General features: G+C 43.4%; 1 protein-coding gene across 1 annotated transcript in view; it reads right to left on the bottom strand.

Annotated features, from left to right (window-relative positions):
* The window catches only part of scamp1 (secretory carrier membrane protein 1), a 59,938-nt gene that overhangs the window by 13,317 nt on the left and 24,401 nt on the right, over positions 1-22,220 (bottom strand). The window contains exons 3-5 of the mRNA XM_062972351.1: positions 8,116-8,214; positions 7,903-8,014; positions 6,390-6,518 (exon numbers count right to left, since the gene is read on the bottom strand). Of these exons, the coding sequence (XP_062828421.1) occupies positions 6,390-6,518; positions 7,903-8,014; positions 8,116-8,214 (340 nt within the window). The remainder of the gene's footprint in view (positions 1-6,389; positions 6,519-7,902; positions 8,015-8,115; positions 8,215-22,220) is intronic.

Raw genomic sequence — 22,220 nt, 5'->3', positions numbered from 1 at the left:
CCAAGGCAGAATAGAGGGGGAGCATGACTTCCCTGGATCTAGACGTTATTCCCCTATTGATGCAGGCCAAAATCCCATTGGCTTTTTTAGCTGCCGCATCACATTGTAGGCTCATGTTTAACTTGTTGTCCACGAGGACTCCAAGATCTTTTTCGCACACACTGCTGTCAAGCCAGGCGTCCCCCATTCTGTATCTTTGATTTCCATTTTTTCTGCCGAAGTGAAGTATCTTGCATTTGTCCCTGTTGAACTTCATTTTGTTAGTTTCGGCCCATCTCTCTAGTCTGTCAAGATCGTTTTGAATTCTGCTCCTGTCTTCTGGAGTGTTAGCTATCCCTCCGAGTTTGGTGTCATCTGCAAACTTGATGATCGTGCCTTCTAACCCTTCGTCTAAGTCGTTAATAAAGATGTTGAACAGAACCGGGCCCAGGACGGAGCCCTGCGGCACTCCACTTGTCACTTCTTTCCATGATGAAGACGACGCATTGGTGAGCACCCTTTGGGTTCGTTCGCTTAGCCAATTACAGATCCACCTAACCGTAGTTTTGTCTAGCCCACATTTTACTAGTTTGTTTGCCAGAAGGTCGTGGGGGACTTTGTCGAAGGCCTTACTGAAATCTAGATATGCTACATCCACGGCATTCCCTTTATCGACCCAACTCGTAACTCTATCGAAAAAAGAGATCAGATTAGTCTGGCATGACTTGTTTTTGGTAAATCCGTGTTGACTATTAGCAATGACCGCATTTGTTTCTAAGTGTTTGCAGACCACTTCCTTAATGATCTTTTCCAGAATCTTGCCTGGTATTGATGTGAGGCTGACCGGACGGTAATTGTTTGGGTCGTTCTTTTTTCCCTTCTTGAAGATAGGGACCACATTCGCCCTCCTCCAATCTGCTGGGACTTCTCCTGTTCTCCAAGAACTCTCGAAGATGATTGCCAGTGGTTCTGAAATAACTTCCGCTAGTTCCTTCAATACTCTTGGATGTAGCTGATCTGGCCCTGGGGACTTGAATTCGTTTAGAGTGGCCAGGTGTTCCTGGACAACTTGTTTCCCTATTTGGGGTTGGATTTCCCCCAATCCTTCGTCCATTCCATGTTGCTGAGGTTGAAGATGGCTTTCTTTTTGTGAGAAGACCGAGGCAAAGAAGGCATTAAGCAGTTCTGCCTTTTCCCTATCCCCTGTCACCATCACCCCATCTACTCCTTGCAGTGGCCCTATCGCCTCCTTTTTCTTCCTTTTTCTACCAACATAAGCAAAAAAACCTTTTTTGTTGTTTTTTATGTCCCTGGCAAGCCTGAGCTCATTTTGCGCTTTAGCCTTGCGAACCTTTTCCCTACAGGAGTTGGCTATACGTTTGAATTCTTCTTTGGTGATTTCTCCCCTTTTCCACTTCTTGTGCATGTCACTTTTGAGCTTTAGCTCAGTTAGAAGTTCTTTGGACATCCATTCTGGCTTCTTTGCACTTGTCTTATTTTTCTTCTTTGTTGGCACTGTTTGCATTTGCGCCTTGAGTATTTCACTTTTGAAAAACTCCCATCCATCCTTAACTCCCTTGTTTTTTAATATCGGCGTCCATGGAATGCCGCTCAGTAATTCCTTCATTTTTTGGAAGTCAGCTCTCTTAAAGTCCAGAATGCGTGTTTGACTTGTCTTAGTTTCAGCATTCCTTTGTATTGCAAACTGCAGGAGCACATGGTCACTTGCCCCTAAGGATCCAACCACTTCAACTGTATTGATCAGGTCTTCCACATTTGTTAAGATTAGATCAAGAGTTGCTGATCCCCTTGTTGCCTCTTCTACCTTCTGGACCATAAAATTATCTGCAAGGCAAGTGAGGAATTTGTTGGACTTTGTACTCTTGGCTGAGTTTGTTTTCCAGCAGATATCGGGATAATTGAAATCGCCCATGACTACTATATCTCTTCTTTGTGCCTGTTTGGTCAGCTGTTGACAGAAGGCTTCATCAAGTCCTTCATCCTGACTCGGAGGTCTGTAGTAGACACCCACGACAAGATCTTTTTGAGTCCCGATTCCCTTGATTCTTATCCAGATGCTTTCAAGCTGGTTTCCCGGATTACAGTCTTGCATTTCTTCTGCAACGTAACTGTTTTTGACATATAAAGCTACTCCCCCTCCTCTCCCCTTTGTTCTATTTATGTGAAAGAGGTTATAGCCCTCAATGGTTAAATTCCAGTGATGGGAGTCATCCCACCAGGTTTCAGTGATGCCTATGACATCGTATGTGTGGTGCTGTGCTAGGAGTTGGAGTTCGTCTTGCTTATTTCCCATGCTCTGAGCATTAGTGTAAAGACATGTAAGCCCCTGTGACCTCCCCTCGAACTGTTTATTTGGGATTATTGTGCTCTCTGTACTTGGTCCTTGCTGTGTTTGTGCAGCCCTCCGTTTAGCCTTACGGCGGTTCCCTGTGGTCGTGGGTAATATAGTGTTCGCCAGGCTGTTGTTCCCCTCCCCCAGTGGATTTAGTTTAAAGTGCGCCTGATGAGGTTTGTGAGTCTGTGTGCAAAAAGATGTTTTCCTACTTGTGTGAGATGCACCCCATCGCTTGCCAGTAGTCCATCCTCTTGGAAGAGTAGACCATGGTCAAGGAAGCCAAAATGCTCCTCTTGACACCATTTTCTGAGCCAGTTATTGACCTGTACTATTTTTCCGGCCCTTGTAGAGCCATGTCCTACAACGGGGAGGAGGGATGAAAAGATCACATGTACATTATACAGTTTTAGCTTTGTTCCCAGAGCTCGAAAATCATTTGTGATCTTTTGAAAAGTATGCCTAGCGGTGTCATTGGTACCTACATGAATCAACATAAGGTGGGGAGGGTGATGGGGCTTTAGGAGCCTGCTGAGCCTCTGAGTGATATGGTGTATTTTTGCCCCCGGGAGGCAGCATGTTTCTCGAGCCATCCCATCCGGTCTGGAAATGATGGCTTCCGTTCCTCTAAGGAGGGAGTCACCTACTACCAAGACCTGTTTTCTTTGAGGATTGACAGGGTCCCTTTTGTGCAAGACAGTGTGTATGTCCCCTGAAGAGTGTTCCTGTTGAAGTGAATCATGTAGGTGTAAAGTGTTGTCCTCCTCCTCAACATCCCCAGTGCATTCATCAATGACAATCCATTGAGATACATCCGAGAGCCCATTACTCTCCCAAGGATGTTCCTGTTGCTCCTGGTCTATGATTGGGGATGGAGCATTTGCATGATTACATAAGTGTGACTGTGGTGATGCACTGTCCCTGTCAGGGCTATCCCCTGCGCATTGATCCAGGATGGTCCACTGAGTGGTATCTAAGAAACTGTGGTCCTCCACAAGATGTGTTTCCTGATTGTATGTTAATGATGTAAGAATTTCAAATCTGTTGTGTAAATGCAGCTGAGCAGAGGAGTTCTGTGGAGGCTGCCTGGTCCTGCGTCTCCTTCTATGGGTGACCTCCTTCCAAGCCTGAGGGTTGTCTACCTTTGAGTTGATCTCCCCATAAGGTTCCTGATCATGGTCTTGGTGGTGTTGGTGTGATGCAGGCTGCTGATCTACAGCAGCGTGTTGTGCAGTGTCCAAGAAGAGCTCGAGTGCCTGAATGTCCTTAAGGGTCTTAATACGGTGCTCGAGCTGTTGGATCCTCTGCTCCATCAGAGTCATCTGTTTGCATTTGGAGCAGATGTAGTTGTCTAGTTTTTGTGTGAAAAAGCGGAACATGCCACAGCTGGTGCATGTGATGGGAATGTTTTGCTTTTGTTGCATCTCTTGGTGAGCGTGGTGGCCAAGTGGGATCTTTGTACAGTTAAGTAATATGCACGCACTTTATGTGCAGACTGCAACAAACCACGTCTTTGTGTATTTGTTTATGTTGCTTTGTTTCCTGTATGTACTGCAAAGGACGGCGCGCGCGACACTGGCAAATAAAGCTTTCCCAGAAACTCAATTAACAGGGGACAATGCCTGCTGTCAATCAACTTAAGTACCTGGCTCTCTTTCAACACAACAGTCACACAACAGTTAGACTTTGACCACAGGAGCCAAGCCCAAACTCAGTTTAAAATCTTAGCCAAATCTTAGCCAAATCCTACCTGAAGCCAGGGAGCAAAAATGTCCTCCTGCTTCCTCTGCTTCTGCGAGAACCAACTGCCCTTCTGGGATCAGGCTCTGGCAGAAACTCACACTGGCAAATAAAGCTTTCCCAGAAACTCAATTAACAGGGGACAATGCCTGCTGTCAATCAACTTAAGTACCTGGCTCTCTTTCAACACAACAGTCACACAACAGTTAGACTTTGACCACAGGAGCCAAGCCCAAACTCAGTTTAAAATCTTAGCCAAATCTTAGCCAAATCCTACCTGAAGCCAGGGAGCAAAAATGTCCTCCTGCTTCCTCTGCTTCTGCGAGAACCAACTGCCCTTCTGGGATCAGGCTCTGGCAGAAACTCACACTGGCAAATAAAGCTTTCCCAGAAACTCAATTAACAGGGGACAATGCCTGCTGTCAATCAACTTAAGTACCTGGCTCTCTTTCAACACAACAGTCACACAACAGTTAGACTTTGACCACAGGAGCCAAGCCCAAACTCAGTTTCAAATCTTAGCCAAATCTTAGCCAAATCCTACCTGAAGCCAGGGAGCAAAAATGTCCTCCTGCTTCCTCTGCTTCTGCGAGAACCAACATTAATGCTGGCTTCCCAGTGACAAAGGACTCTTGCCACACCCTGGACTCTCACGGATATATATTTTTTCCTTTCCTTGCCTAGGTTATCCATGCCTCACAACCTCTGAGGATGCCTGCCATAGATGTGAGCAAAACGTCAGGAGAGAATACTTTTGGAACATGGCCACACAGCCCAAAAGACATACAACAACCCTGTGATCCCGGCCATGAAAGCCTTCAACAACACATTAAACATTTTACTTGTTATAAACACCAGTTGTCAAATATAGCTAATCCCCATGTTACAAACATCCAACTTAACAAATGGCTCATAGTTAAGAATGTGGGTGAGACAACAGGAAATGAGAGAAATCCGTCCCTAGGAGGCAAAATTCACTCCTAAAAGAGCTATCATGAGGAAAAGGTGTCTCTCCACTGAAGCTTTCGCACCAATCCTTGTTTCCACAACAAGCAATTTTTTTTCAAAATTCAATTATCACAGGGACAGAAAGTGAGACAAAATCTTCTGAACAGGGGCACAGACAGCAAAACAAACACCACAGGGGTGTTAACCATTCCCTATGCTAGCCAAAGCTAATATATATGTATGTCTGTCTGAAGTTACACTTTAAAATGTACTTGTTCCAACTTACATACAAATTCAACTTAAGAACGAACCTACAGAACCTATCTTATTTGTAACTTGGGGACTGCCTGTATGTCTTTAGAGGAACTAAATTAATGAGAGTAGTTAATATAATTATATCATATGTTATATTATATACCCATTTATTATATTGTATCAATAATGGAAATCGCAGTCTCCTTCTTGAACACCTTTATTTAAATCAAACAATTTGCTATGGCGGCTGAATTTACTCTGTTTTTAAATTTTATTTTAGCTCAAAGTAAAATTTGAGCTTTTAAACAACAATGAGCTTTGAATTCGATTAAATGCTGAGATTTATTGTAAACTATAATGCTCCAGAAATTCTGCCCCAAACCAGAAGAATCAACTGCATCTATTGCCAGACTTTCCTGCAAATACACCAACAACTTGTGTTTTTTAAATAGCTGACATCTGGACAATAATTACAGCATACACAGATTTTTACACATAGTGGCATGCATGTGTATAAATTTACTCACAGTGAGTCAAATTTTAACTGTTCATTTAAAAACTCAACTTGTGAAAAGTTGGGCACCCATGTAGTTATGGTTTGAAATAAAACAAAGTTTTCGCACACACACAAAAATAAATTCTGCTAACGCAATGGATTTTAATTCACTGTATGCTTTTGTTGAAGCAGTTTTTTTTTACTTTCATACCCATATCCAACAAAAGTACTATCTTACCTTCTCTTTCAGAAGGCCCCAAATCATCTGGAAAAGCTTCTAAGGGAGGCATTAGGTAAAAGGAGGGGAAAACCCACCTCCAAGCTCCCTAGAGAAGCATCCTTTGAACACTACTCAATTTGGAGATCCTAACCCAGATCTTTGGTGCTTTTTCCTTTTCTTCATGATCATGGAGGAAATGAAATCTGAAGGAATTTTGCCACATGGCCATGTCAAACAGCTACATTAACTTCAGCTTTACTTATAATGCTATATCAATGCTTACATGTTAACCTAAGCAATGCTTATAAGTCTGTGCCTATAGGAGATTCTGTTCTGACAATTATTGCAACTACTACATAAACTTAATATTTTACAGAAACTCTATAGACTTTACTTACACATCCACAAATAATACATAATCTTCACAGTCTTCTGAAATTCTACAGGTATGTCTACAGAGAAATCCTGGTAAAAACAGGGACCCACTGGGAAATTGCCAGGTAGTGGAGGCCAATTGTTCTTTCTTCCTGCAAGAATTTAAAATAAAGTCTTGGCTATTAAGGTCAATTTCACAAATGTTACTATTGTAATACAGATTGAGCATCCCTTATTCAGAATTTCAAAACCTCAATTCAGAAACTGTCTACATAGGTGGCCAAGAGAGTGACACCTTTGCTTTCTCGTACTTCAGTGTACAGAAACTTTGTTTCATGCACCAAATTACTTCAAATAGGGTATATAAAATTACCTTCAGGCTACATATATAAGATGTACATGAAACATAAATTAATGTTATGATTAAAAGTATTTCAAAACCTGAAAAGATCTGAAATCCAAAACGCTTCTGATCCCAAGCACTTCAGATAAGTATCTGAAGTAATGTTTGTTGATCTTCTGCAGCTTAGTCAGGTAGCATGCTACCTACAATATACTTACTTTTCTAAAAAGACTATTTTCAAGTGGAATAACATAATTAATGTAACAGCTCTGTCCTTCGGCCAATTAGCATGACAATCCTAAATCCAAATAGTGATACTAGCAATGCTGACTTTTGCTTGGGTGCAAAGAAGGTATTTATTATGCACAAACTTTGAACTGGGGTTGAAACATTTCTGATACATGCCCTTTGTCCCTTCATGTCACTGACTTCTTAAGGACCCAACTGTCATGCAAATAGACAACAGGATGAAGCAGGGATCAGGAGGAAAATGCTGATTCTCTCCTTCCCATGTGAACTCCTTTACATCAAGTACTCATCCTGTTGCAGACTTAGCTTTTAAAATTTCTTCCTCTGATGCAAATGAAGGGTTTTTAAAGTTTAATTGCTGGGGGACTGACGGACTGTGGATTCAAGAGGCAATAATTAAATAAATGTGTCAAGTGTGTGGTGGGGGAACAATGAATGGAAATAAAGTTAAGCCAACGATCACATTTTAGCAATAACAGCAAAGAACATGGACAAACAAGGTCCAACTAATATAAAAATGTGCTTAACATATTGATTTCAGTACAAATATAAATTGTTCTAACTAAGGCTCCAACCCATTGTAAATGTTCTTCTAACAAAGTTGCATTAAAACATCTGAATAAACATTTTTGGGATTGTGTTGGTAGATGTTGTAGATTACTACTTCCTCAGCTATTCCAGTACAAAAGGAAAAGGATTGATTCTCAAAACAAGCAAATGCTACAGTTACTAACTTTTTGTATTTTGAACCTTTAGATCTCCCGAAGCTGAGAAAAATTCTTATCTCATTTGGCAACTACTTGTACCTATTTATGGAAGTGAACACCACACTTCAAGGACTATAGCTTAACTTCAGCATTGAATGCCCTGAAATAAATTGTGTCCTCAGGTGCAAAATCAAGGAATTGCAGCCTATTGCCTTTTCAGAGGATGTTAAGGCGTACCTCCCTGCTGGTTGAGACTCTGCATCTCTCTTTCCCTACGATCTAGTTCGGCTGCTTTCCTTTCTAATTCTTCCTGGCGCTTAAGTAGTTCAGCCTGGGCCAAAGCATGTTCCTGGGAGAAAAGAAATCGAAAAATAAGCAACAACAGAGACAGAACCAACAAGAATTCATTTCCTCCTGTTCAGATTTTATTATTAACAATCTGAAATATACCTTTGCGATTTGAGTATAAGCAGGTGGTTCTTCTGTGGGTTTCATTATAGCTGGCTGTGTACTGGGCACATTGGGAACTTTTACACTTCCTTGTTGTGGCTAGGAAAGGGCAAAAAAGAACTTTAGATTCTTGGAAACATCATAAAGAATACACACAGAAAACTGCAAGATGTAAGAGACACATTGGTGATTAACTGGATGGTCACTTACGTAAATATGTATAAGTATAGAAGCAGAAAATCTAGAGCATAGAGCCAGTGTCTCTGCACACTACTATACAGTCAATCAATGCTATCATATTGCAATCCCGCTTCATTCCCTAGGAAATGGGAAGCCTTGGAATGCAGGGAGAGAGCTGTGCAGTGTGAGCACCTGAAACTCCTGTCTCCTCTAGAGTAGAAACAAAGCATTAAACCCAGGTCTCTTCTACAGACAGAAGGGAAAGGATCGCAGAAAGAGTGATATCTTAATTCTGTTGCTTTTAATCCAGGTCTTAATGAAGGATGTAAGGACAAACAATGCCTAAAATGATGGGAAGGGGAGCCTGGCAGGTCCCTCACCATAATGGGCCAGACAGAAAACAAATCTTTCGGCTTCCCAGATTGAAAATGGATTTCTGTTCTCCCAAATTCGGGAGGCTCCTGAAAAACCGATTGGGACCACCTGCCGAAATCCGGGAGACCAAAACAGATGGCTGTTTACCCAGATTGCACAAGCCTACCAAAAACTATTGTTTGTTAATCTGTTATGCCTTGCTCGGGGCATAATCTGAATTGAAAAGAAAAAAAGATTAAGTACTCAAATCAGAGACACCTATTTCGTCAAACAAAGCATCAATTGATTATTTTGATCCAATAACTCATTAACATTGTAGCTCTGTAGTTTTCATCATGGAACAGTTCAGCAAAAAAAGATTCTCTTCCCCTATATAGAACCTTGACTTCTCTCTGATCAGCAGCTGCTTCACTATTGCTTTTTATATGCACTTTATTCTTTGATTCAGACACCCCATATTTATCCATTAGCTCTACTGGCCAAAACCACAACATGTTTACCTAGAATTAATTCACATTTAATTCAATACTACCTATTATTATTATTATTATTATTATTATTATTATTATTATTGACACAACGACGTTGTATGACACAGCAAACAAGATAGATATGCTGGGTTTCGTTTCACAAAATCACAAGTCGAACACTTCCCAAGTGTCTAGGACTGTGTGATGTATTTTCGGATGATGCGTGCAGATCCCAGCAGGGTGGCTTTTTGCAGTTGGCAGATCGTAATTTTGTCAATGCCTATTGTTTCCAAATGCCGGCTGAGATCTTTCGGCACGGCACCCAGTGTGCCCATCACCACCGGGACCACCTGCACTGGTTTCTGCCAGAGTCTTTGCAGTTCAATCTTGAGGTCCTGATAGCGGCTAAGTTTTTCCTGTTGTTTTTCGTCAATGCGACTGTCACCTGGGATGGCAACATCAATGATCCAAACCTTGTTCTTTTCCACAACTGTGATGTCTGGTGTGTTGTGTTCCAGAACTTTGTCAGTCTGGATTCGGAAGTCCCACAGTATCTTTGCTTGCTCATTTTCCAATACTTTTGCAGGTTTGTGATCCCACCAGTTCTTTGCTGCTGGCAGGTGGTATTTGAGGCATAAGTTCCAATGAATCATTTGGGCCACATAGTTGTGCCTCTGTTTGTAGTCTGTCTGTGCAATTTTCTTACAGCAGCTGAGGATATGATCAATGGTTTCATCGGTTTCCTTGCACAGTCTGCATTTTGGGTCATCAGCTGATTTTTCGATCTTGGCCTTAATTGCATTTGTCCTGATGGCTTGCTCCTGGGCTGCAAGGATCAGGCCTTCTGTCTCCTTCTTCAGGGTCCCATTTGTGAGCCAGAGCCAGGTCTTCTCCTTATCAGCTTTTCCTTCAATTTTGTCAAGGAACTTTCCATGCAATGTTTTGTTGTGCCAGTTGTCAGCTCTAGTTTGTAGTGTGGTTTTCTTGTACTGGTTTTTTGTCTGCAGTGCTTTAAGGAGTTTCTGATTTTTGACTTCAATCAAAGCAGGTTCTTCACTTTGCTTTACGTATTCTACCAGGGCATGTTCTTCTTCTTTGACTGCTTGTTTGACTTGTAAGAGTCCTCTGCCCCCTGATCTTCTAGGCAGATAGAGCCGGTCAACATCGCTGCGGGGGTGCAGGGAATGATGGATGGTCATGAGTTTTCTTGTTTTTCTGTCCAAATTGTCCAGTTCCATCTGTGTCCAGTTTATGATGCCAGCAGTATATCTTATGACAGGTATGGCCCAGGTGTTTATGGCCTTGATGGTGTTGCCTCCATTGAGCTTGCTTTTGAGAATTTTTCTGACCCTTTGTGTGTATTCTTTGCTGACCACAGGTTTCACATGTTCATGCTTGATGTTGTCCAGCTGTAATATGCCCAGATATTTATAGGCCTCTGGCTGGTGACACTTTATTGTTTGGCCATTGGGCATATTGATGCCCTCACTTTCAATGATTTTTCCCTTCTTCAATGCCACTGTCGAACATTTGTCCAAACCAAACTCCATGTTGATATCAGTGCTAAAAATTCGGACAGTGTTGGTCAGAGACTGAATTTCAGTTTCTGTTTTCCCATATAGCTTCAGGTCATCCATGTACATCAAATGTGAAATTTTGTGAGAATTCTTAGATGTTTGGTAGCCGAGATTTGTTTTTTGTAAGATTGTTGACAGAGGGATCATGGCAATAATGAAAAGCAGAGGGGACAATGAATCTCCCTGGAAAATTCCTCTTCTGATGTTGACAAGTCCATAGCTTTCATTTCCAACAAACAGTTCAGTTTTCCAGTGCTCCATCATGTTTTCAATGAAGGTGCCAACATTTTTACAAATCCCGATGGCATCCAGGCACTTGATGATCCAGCTGTGTGGGAGTGAGTCAAAGGCCTTTTTGTAGTCAATCCACGTCATGTGAAGATTAGCTTTTCGGCTCTTACAGTTCTCCAGGATCATTTTGTCAATCAATAACTGGTCTTTTGTGCCCCTGCTTTTCCGTTTGTTGCCTTTCTGTTCATCTGGCAAGATGTTTTTTTCTTCAAGATAGTCTTGAATTCTGTCAGCTATGATGCCAGTCAGTAGTTTAAACATAGTGGGCAGACACGTTATTGGCCTGTAGTTTCCTGGTGCTGCTCCTTTTGCTGGATCCTTTTGTATCAGATATGTTCTTCCAGTTGTTAGCCATTCACTGATACTTCCTTTCTGCAGCATCTCATTGAATTGTTGGGCCATTTTTCCATGTAAACTAATCAGATGTTTGAGCCAAAATCCATGAAGTTGATCACTACCAGGCGATGTCCAGTTCTTGACTTTTTGCACTCGTTTGCTGATCATTTCAGTTGTTATTTCCATTAGTTCCATTTTGTTCTGTGAGAATTTTCCTTCAAACTCCTTTATCCACCCAGCGTTTTTGTTGTAGTTTTTATTGTTTTCCCAAAGTTCTTTCCAGAACTTCGTTGTTGCAGTTTTCTCTGGTTTTATGGTTACTGTGTCTGCTGTTTGGTTCAGACTCCGGTAGAACCGTCTTTGGTCTGATTGAAACAGTTGATTTTGTCTGTACTGGATGATTCTGGCTTCATACCTTTCACCCCCTCCGCAGGTGCCACCTTGACGTGGTGGGGGGGCTCACCTGCTCCAATGATGACTGAGGGCTGTGCTGGCGGTAGTGTAACTACCGGCAGGTCCAACCAAGCCAGAGAGGCCTCAGCTGAGGAGCAGAACTAAGAGCACCTAACCCATTAGAATTATGGAGAATCAAACCCAAACGAAGTCTATACTGGCTCGGTCGTCGCCCAGGATAAAAAGGACCGTGGTGGATGCTGCTGATTCTGGACATCCATCGACAAGTGGGCTACGGAATCATCAAAACCCAAATGAACAGTCACAGAAGCGGCAGAAATACACAATGCCAGAAAACCGCACAATAATAATAATAATAATAATAATAATAATTATTATTATTATTATTAACTTCATTTCTATCCTGCTCTTCTCACCCCACAGGGGACTCAGAGGGGCGTGCAACATACATCTAGGCAAAAATTCAGTGCCTCATTATACAAAGCAAATAAAATATAACATTAAATCAATAGAAACAATCAACATATAAATACAACTTAAAATCGTTAACATTAAGATATTAAAACATAAAAAACCAGCATCTAGATAAACACTACTCAGCCGGCCCTCCCTCCCCACATGATCTTAAGGTCTTCTGTGGCTCTCTTAGAAGATGCTGGGTGACTGGGCCCCTGCCAGCATCCTCCCTTTATGCCCCAACCTCTGGAGGCAGCAGGTGTTTCTGCTGAGCCTTGCTTCAGCCAGGCAGTTAGGGCCTGAGTCTGTAAGAAACCAGTCACCAGGAGCTGAGGTCAAAGGCAGCCTGCAGCAGACAAACACTGCCTTTTCCTCCAAGCTTGCTGCTGCTGATGTTCTTTGGCTCTCTTGGAAGGTGCAATATATTTATTGTATATGTGGATTTAACTAAAGCTGGAAGAAATAAAACATCCTATCATCAAGAGACATCCCAGTTTACTGTGTGCCTGAGTTTGTGATATTATCTTTACTCGGGAATAACGTGCCATCAAATGTAATGTGCACCTCAATTTTGAAGGTGTGCATTACAAAAAAAAAAAAAAAAGGATTTGCTGTCAAATGTGACGAGAGGCCTGTGAAAAAGCTGCTGAGAATCCATGTTTCTTTGTCTGGCCTTCCCACCAGCCTCTTTCATGACCACCGCTGCCTCTCCCCCTCTGTCCCCAGCTGGGATCTCTTGCCCAACAGAACAGACAGGTTTATGTGCATGATTATATGAACTATCAAATCTAGTACGAAGCTCAATTTTAGTGATGCAATTTAACAAAAAAATGTGAGCATTAGACTTAAGTACATGTGGTGTTTTTTTAATATTAGGAAAAGACTGAGAATTTAAAATATGAACTGGAATTATTTAATATTACATACCCTGTATAAGTTTTTAAAAAAGGGATCTAAGAAGCTGGCCCATATTAGGGCAAACTGTTGTCTTATTCTGCCTAGAATTATTTACTCTTGAGTGATGACAGCTCTCCAGGTGCTCAATACACTTTCCATTTAACATGCTAGTTGATTCCTTTTATTTGGAAAGGCTGAAGATTAAAGCTGAGACCTGTTTGTAAAATATGTACTTGAATACAGAGCTAATATCTCCCTTAGAACTGTACAATTGTGGAATGGATTATTTTCAGAACTACAGGTAAACTCAAAACGGGGACTTGACAAGAGGCATATAAACACCCCAAGAATACTTGGGATCCTATCACAAATACAAGATATGCAGAATTTTTTATAAATATATAAATAGATAATACCAAAGAACTGGAAGGGGAAACTGCAATAAGGCTATTATTGGAACACTTGCATGGCAAGTTAGAGAAAAACTCTGTCTGTACAGCACCATAAAATGTCTAGAATTGATTTACTTCATACATTTATATCCTAACTTTCCTCCATCACAAGAACATAAGGTGGTAAGTATCAATCCCCATTCAAGCATGGACAAGAACGAAACATGTTCAGCTTCAGCAAAATGGTATCATCATAGGATGCAGAGCATGAAAGTAAAAGACCAAAAAATAACGAGTCTGTAAAAAATGCCTTGTGTCAGCTCACCACAGCCGCTCCTGAATGAACACACGAGACTCTCTGTGATATCACCAGAAACTTTACTGCAGGAAACATAAACATCAGAAAAGCCAAGAATGGGAGACTCCGGCCAACCATCCTTTATATACCCTCCCCCTCATTTGAAAAGTCTCTTCCCGCTCAGTAAAACCCCGCGCAAATTCCCCGCCAAGTCCAGCAGCCGTTTCTTCTCCGAGTCCTGAAACGCAGGTGTCTTATCAATGTCAGTGACCCTGAAACTCAGAGCCACATACAGGCTCTAGTAGCAGGGTTCTGACATGGCGTCCTCCTCCCCTTCGTCCTGGAAGGAAAAGATTAAACACAACTATTGTTCTCCGCTGTCCAGAGTTCCTTTATACTTTTTTAACAGGCTGCAATGGAATACCGGGTGTACCTTTCCTAGGTCCTTGGGTAGCCTCAGCTCATAGGTCACTTCGTTTATTCTTTTCGCTACCCTGAACGGCCCTATATAGCGTGGAGCCAATTTCTTAGATGGGAACCCCAATTTCAGGTTTTTTGTGCTCAGCCAAACCAGATCTCCTTCGCCCAATTTGTCCCCCTCTCGGCGCCTACGATCTGCAAAGAGCTTGTACTTCTTTTGTGTTTCCCGCAATGCCTCCACCACGGTCTGCCACCCTTGCTTAATTTTGGCCGGCCATTCCTTGTCGGTCTGGCCCTCACCTTCCTTCCACTCGGGTAGCCGGGGGAAAGGTGCCACCTCCTGTCCGTATACTATTTCGAATGGGGCACGACCTGTGGCCGAATGTACGGCCCCGTTAAAAGCCATCTCAGCAAACGGAAGAAGGTCCGCCCAATCGTCCTGTCTATAATTGGTGTACATCCTCAAGAATTGGCACAGTGTCTGTTGGGTACGTTCGACCCCCCCGTTGGTTGCGGGATGAAAAGCCGAGCTCAGATTCCTTTCCGCTCCTAACAGCTGTAAGAATTTTCCCCAAAATTTTGCAGTGAATTGGACTCCCCGGTCGCTAATTATTTTGTCGGGACACCCATGTAGGCGATATACATGCTTCACATACAAATCAGCGAGCTTTTCAGCCGAGGGGAGTTTTGGCAGGGCCACAAAGTGTGCCTGTTTTGAGAATAAGTCCAATATTGTCCAAATGTATCTGTGGCCTCTGCTGGGGGGTAGTTCGCCTACAAAATCCATTGCCACGCATTCCCATGGCCTCATGGGCTCCACCACCTTCTGCAATAGCCCCTGGGGCTTCCCAGGTGGTGTTTTTCCCTCTGCACATAATTCACACTGCGTGACGTACCCCCTGGCGTCTTTCCTCATTCCGGGCCACCAGCATTGTTTGGCCAACAGTTTAATAGTCCTGGTGGGGCCTAGATGACCTGCACCCTTGTTATCGTGGCACTTCCTTAACATTTCTTGTCTTAAACATTCAGGAATATACAATTTCTTATTTACAAACACCAAATCCCCACACAGTTCTCCCTGTTCTTTGTTCGTTTGTAACCATTTGTCCATTCCATATGCTCGCTTCAACTCTTCCTCCCATATTTCTCCTCCCCCCGTGGAAATGGCAGTACGTTTGTTTTCTTTGGCCGCTTGTGCTCGAGTCAGTACTGCCAGGCCCCATTGCTTATCTAGGAAAAGGCTCCCCTCAGATTCCTAAATTCCTCCCCCGTGCTGAGGCATCCGAGAGAGAGCGTCAGCGAGTATGTTGTGTTTCCCCTGGAAGAACTTGAGTCTGAAATCAAAACGGCTGAAATATTGGGCCCATCTAATCTGCTTCGCTGATAGTTTACGAGGGGATCTTAGATACTGTAAATTTCTATGATCAGTCCACACCTCAAACGGTGTTCCACTTCCTTCCAGAAAGTGTCTCCAGCACTCTAGTGCTTTCAGAATCGCTAAGGCTTCTCTCTCCCAAATCGGCCAGTTTTTTTCTGTATCGCTAAACTTTTTCGACAGATAGCCACATGGCTTCAGGTTCCCCCCCTCGTCTTTCTGCAGCAGAACTGCCCCATATGCCCGGTCTGACGCATCGCAATGTAGTACAAAGGCCTTAGACATATCAGGGTGCTGTAGGACAGGCTCCTCAGTAAAACGCTTTTTAAGGGCTTCGAAAGCTTCCTGGCATTCTATTGTCCAGGTCAGTTTGGCCCCTGGGGCCTTCACTTTGGCTGTTTCTCCCCTGCCTTTAGTCTTTAACAAATCCGTTAACGGCAAAGTGAGGCGCGCAAAGTCCTTGATAAATGTTCTATAGAAGTTTGCGAACCCCAGGAAGGATTGCAGCTGCTTCCGTGTTCTGGGGGCTTCCCACCCCCTCACGTCTTCCACCTTCGCAGGGTCCATCGTCACTCCCTGGGAGGAAATCCTATACCCCAGAAAGTCTATCTGGTCTTTATTGAACTCGCACTTGGCAAGCTTCGCATACAGCTTCGCTTCCCTCAACTTTTGTAGGACTTCCCTGACTAGTTCTACGTGTTGCTCCTTAGTCCGAGACATTATCAATATGTCATCTAAAAAAATAAAGACTCCCTTGTACAATAATGGATGCAACACTTCGTTGATTAATTGCATGAACGCGGCCCCTCCCCCGCATAAACCGAATGGGAGCACACAATAATTGAATAATCCGAAGGCGCAGGAGAAGGCCGTCTTCCACCTGTCCTCTGGTTTGATCTGCAATTTATGGTAAGCCTCAATTAAATCCAATTTAGTGAATATCTGTCCCTCCGATAACTGGGCGATCAAGTCCTTCACTAAGGGTAGGGGGTATTTATTTACAGTACTGATTGCATTCAGGCCCCTGTAGTCAATGCAGAGCCTCAGCGTTTGGTCCTTTTTCCGCCTAAACAACACAGGTGCCCCTAAAGGGGAGTTCGAAGGTTCTATGAAACCCCTCGCTAGGTTTTTATCAATGTACTTTCTCAGTTCCTCCTTTTCCCTAGCCGACATCGGGTATATCTTTGCCTTGGGAAGCTCTGCTCCTGGGACTAGCTCTATTTTCACTTCAACTCTCCGCTTCGGTGGGAAATTGTCTGCTTCCTTCTCGTCAAACACGTCCACAAAATCCCGATACTCTGGGGGTAATTTATCTGCCAGTTCTGCTATTCTGATAGAGTCTTCCTCCCCCCTTTTCCCCGGCTCCCTCTCAACTTCCTGGCTCCCTTCTTCCAAATTCATCCCGAAAATCATGCTCTTATCCTCCCAGTTGATTTGCGGGTTGGCCTGCCCCAGCCACGGCATGCCTAGTATAACATTATAGCTGGCTATTTGTGATATCACAAATGACACCTTTCCTTCCCAACTCCCTATCTTACACTTTACATCTTCGGCACTGTACCTAGCTAACGATCCTGATGCTGTGGATCCGTCCAACTGCGAAAATGCTATTGGGGATTCTAGGTTCGTTCTTTCGCATCCCAATCCCTCGGCTAATTCAGGGGAAATGATGTTCCTGGAACATCCACAATCCACAAACGCTTTGCAAGTTGCTTGTTTGCTGCCATTTTCAAGCTGAATGGGGACCACTATCATAGCTTTGTCCTGACTTACCAACCCCCCCGAATGGTGCCTCATCGGTGTTTCTTCCTCGGCGCATTTTCCTGCCACGGCTCTTGGTTTGGGCTGGCCTCCGCTTTCCCCTTTTCTCTGCCAGCACTCGGCAGCTCTGTGGCCCAACCGGCCGCACACAAAGCAGCCACTCCTGCTGGCGCCCACGTTCCCTGTCGGCTCCGCTCTCCTCCCGGCTGGGGCTGATCCCTCCTTCCGGCTCCCCTCTTTCATCTGCGGCCGTTGCTGTAGCGCTCCTCGGTGCCTCCTCGCCTGGGCCAGCGATGTCTCGACGCGCCCCGCCAGCTGAATCCATCCGCGCAGTGTGTCAGGCTCATCACGATGCACCGCCCAGGAGAGGATCTCCCGCCTGAGCCCCTCCTTGAAGAGTTCCATCTTTGTCACTGCAGACCATTCCGGCACCTTTTCGGCGAGGCATTGGAACTCCTCCGCATACTCAGATACCGACCTCTGCCCCTGGGAGACGGTCTTCAATTTCTCCCTCGCCCGGATTTGCTCCAATGGATCTCGGAAACGGGTCTCCAGGGCCCCCATAAAGCGTCGGACTGACCCCAGACATGGGTCGCGCCGCGCGTGCAGCTGAACGTACCAGCTAGCCGCTCCCCTCTTCAACACTGCACCAATGGCCCGTATCCGGCTGGATTCCATTCTAAAAGTGTGAGCATTGTCCTCCATATAGCCCCTCACCGTGGTAAGGAAAAAATCCAGTTCAGAGGACTCTCCCCCAAACTCGATCCTTAGTTCCTCTCGTCTCGGTAGGGGTCCCTGTGGTGGCAATCCCCAATTCTCCGCCCGTCGCAAGCCCCCTTGCGGACCAGTGGGCCCCGCTGCTGTTTCTCTTTGCCCTGTGCCACGCCCGGCATTCGCCAGGGGCACTAGGGTCTCAGCTGGGAGCGTAGCCGGGATTCTCGGAGGCTTTTCCCCTTCGTCGTCACTCTCCTCCCCCCGCGTCAGGCTTGTTTGGGTCTTGGGCCGGGCGCCGGGCTCCTTTCGCATTTCCCTTCCCTTCGGTGCTGGAAGGTCTGCAAAGCCCTGGCTGCTTCCCACGCTCACGTCCCACATTGAGCCAGCCCGAAGTTCCCTTCCTCTCTCTGGCTCCGCCAAAAACGCCAGGCGCTCCATCGCCCTCGACATCACTGCCAGGGTGGTCTCCATCGCCGACATCCTCTCCTCCAGAAACACCATCCTTTGTGGGCCTGGGGAAGGTGAACCTTCCTCTCCTCCGGTGCTGTCTCCCCGCACCACTCCACGCCTCTGGGTTACCCCATTTGGCTGGGCATAAGCGGTGGATGACGCCAGGGCCGCCAGCTGGTGGAACTCAGCGTCCGGCTCGGGAGTGGCCCTTCCCGACCTTCCTCCTCCTGCGCCCAAGAGCTCTTCATCCTCCACTTGCATGTTACACCTCACCGCTACAGCGGGATGGTGTCTATCTTCTTGGCTTAGTGTCAGCTCACCACAGCCGCTCCTGAATGAACACACGAGACTCTCTGTGATATCACCAGAAACTTTACTGCAGGAAACATAAACATCAGAAAAGCCAAGAATGGGAGACTCCGGCCAACCATCCTTTATATACCCTCCCCCTCATTTGAAAAGTCTCTTCCCGCTCAGTAAAACCCCGCGCAAATTCCCCGCCAAGTCCAGCAGCCGTTTCTTCTCCGAGTCCTGAAACGCAGGTGTCTTATCAATGTCAGTGACCCTGAAACTCAGAGCCACATACAGGCTCTAGTAGCAGGGTTCTGACAGCCTTGCACTAGATTCCCCCCCCCCCCCTGAATTTTAGCTAAGCTGTAAGCAGTCTTTCCATGAGCAGTTGAGAGTTGAAAGGGATCTTTACAAATAATTTTATATAAGCAAAAAACTTAATGCAGAAAGAATATTGTAAAATCTGTCAGTTGTTGACTCTGATACATACTTAACACCAAACATTCACAATGGTTCTGGTTTGAATCCTTAATCACAAGCTCCATTTTTGGTTCATTTCACAAACACCAAAAAACAAGTAAAAAACATATCAGTAAGCAAAATTATTCCCTCTTATCTTCTGGGGGGGATGTATCTTGATGTGTTGTGTTGCTTTAAGCAATGAAGTCTAATATCTGCTATAATGTTTCAAGCACTGAACATATGGGTGCAATACACAATGCAGGCTGAGGCTAACACAATCACTAAGATGTAAGAGATATTAAGTTTCAGAGCTTATGCAGTATAGTTTACTTAAAATAGCTCAGCACAGAAACTCCAAGAACAATTGAGATCTTTTTTCCTGCATTAATTAGCATGCCAAATAGATCAGAACTTTCCTTTTAGCTTATTGCACTCACACACAGACAATTCTAAGACTCCATTCAAACTCAAACCATAGAAATAAGCTCCCAGCTGCAGTGCTTACACATAGCTGTGTACAGAGAGGAGAAAACAGCAACTTTTTCTCAGAGTCTGACAAGAAGATACATATTGACCTAATTAGTTACTGCATGTACTACAGAAACAGAGGGCCTTCACATGATGGGGATAACACAATATACAGATATAAGACACTGTTCTTCTCATTGAAAGCTTAAAAATTTTAGTCATCTCAAGTTTGGAGGATGGGAGAGTTAACAAAATAGAGCCATCAGGTTCCAAACTGCTAGACACATGTTACTGCATACCATCTTTTATCTATTACCACAAAACACTTTTTTTCTTCTGTTTGATAAAAACGTAAGTTAGAAATGTTTATTTTTATTTTCTCAAAGGAAATATAAGATAGCTTTCTGTTCTTAGCATCTGTGAACTAGACATTTATCTTAAAATAAAGGTAAAGGTTTTCCCAACATTAAGTTTAGTCATGTCCGCTGGCGTTGTCCGTAGACACCTCCTAGGGCATGTGGCCAGCTTGACTGCATGCAGCACCGTTACCTTCCCACAGAAGTGGTACCTATTGATCTACTCACATTTGCATATTTTTGAACTGCTAGGTTGGCAGAAGCTGGGGCTAATAGCGGAAGCTTGCTCCGCTCCCTGGATTTGAATAATCAACCTTTCGGTCAACAAGTTCATCAGCTCAGAGGTTTAACCCACTGTGCCACCAGGTCTCCAATGACATTTATTTTAGAACACACATTTTAGAACAGCCCTGCAACATAAGAAGGACAAACAAGAAGGGATGAGGGTCCAAAGGGTCAAGACCCCATCCCCATATTGTCTCTGTGGCCTTTCCTGCTACAAAGATCTTATCTGAATAAAGAAGAAGCACTGAATAGTTTTGTGAGTATATTCAGCAGAATGTGCTTATAAAACTTGTGCTCAGGAGTCTGACTTATTATTATAGGGATGTGTGGCACTTAAATGCACACCATGTTTTTATTCTATTGGTTTTTCAGGCAAACTGCCCTAATGAAATATTTTTAATCTGTAATAATCCATTAGAAGGGGAATGGCTGAAAGTTACATCCTGCACCACTACAGTAATTCTACAATAGTAGTGTTAACAGCAGTAAGTGCTACAAGGCTACAGCTACAGGGCTGTAATTCCACTAAAACAAATCTTTATCAATTAACTGAACACAGATTAATCACATCAACAATCTACATATTAACTGCCCCCCATTGTTTTAGGTGATGCAGGTTTTTGCAGATGACTGACAGTTATCAGACGATTCTATGAACCCATATTTTCTTTATGGCATTGAGTAATTATTGTTTATGTCTGCTCAATAGTACTGGCTTCCATTTCCAACCTAAGACAGCAGGGAAAGGAGAATCCATGGCGGGTTAAGTGGGTAGTAGAAGAGTTCCTGGGCTGGTATATTCTTGTATCACAATTATGAGTGGACGATAAAGGAACAGTACTTCATGCCACTGTAGTACTGACAGCAGCAGGGAAAGTTTGCAAAGATTTACATTCCAATCAAGACAAAGACTATGAGGGCCAATCTACTAGTCCAATCACAAACAATCTTTCCTCTTTGTGAGACCACAGGACAGCAACTTTAATAGCTTTATTCTCCTGGTATATTTTGAAATAATATTTGTATTACATCATTTTCAACTCAATAAAATAGTGAGAAATATACAAACAAAAAGGAGAAATAAAAAATAGGAAGAAAAAACAGAAATAAAGTAATTTACAATTAACTTCCAACTTACATCCTACTATATAAAATAAATTCTCCCACTATAATTAATATTCATATACTTCAGCAGTTTAAGCAAACCTATTAATTATCAAAACCTATAGTTAACATGTTATTCTGTCTTTTCTGCAAAAAAGAAAATAAATGGTTCCCAGTCTTTTGAAAACCTTGCCACTGATTTCTGCTTTAGCAGTGTTGATACTCTGCCCATTTCAGCGTTCAGTTTCCAACAGCCTGGAATTATGTTATTTTCCCTTTTCTGGGCATACACTAATCTTGCTGCAATGACCATGTATCACAGTAGCATTCATGTTATTCTCTATTTGATCATTCATCATCCCAATATCTAAAATATTCAGTTTCAACGGGATGCTAAAATTCTAAGTCCTCTCTATCAAATTGTGTATTTGACTCCAAAATTTCTTAGTCTTTCCACAAGTCTTCCACATGTGGTAAAAAGGTCCCAACCTGATGTTCACATTTCCAATATATATCTAAAGCCCCTTTTTATTTTTTTGCTATTTCCTTTGGAATCATATATTAATGAGATATCACTTTGTAAAAATTTGCTTTAAGATCCCAACATAATGTATATTTCAATCCCTTTGACTACATTTTCCATTGTTCTATTTGTATACTTTATCCAAAACTATGAGCCCACTATATTTATGATCTTTAACTTGTTCTTCTTTCAATTCAATTTTATGCATCC

This window comes from Anolis carolinensis, chromosome 2, assembly GCF_035594765.1.
Source record: "Anolis carolinensis isolate JA03-04 chromosome 2, rAnoCar3.1.pri, whole genome shotgun sequence".
NCBI classification, from domain to species: Eukaryota; Metazoa; Chordata; class Lepidosauria; order Squamata; family Dactyloidae; genus Anolis; species Anolis carolinensis.
Note: the sequence above shows the minus strand (reverse complement) of the source record. Positions and strands in the feature narration are given on the sequence as shown.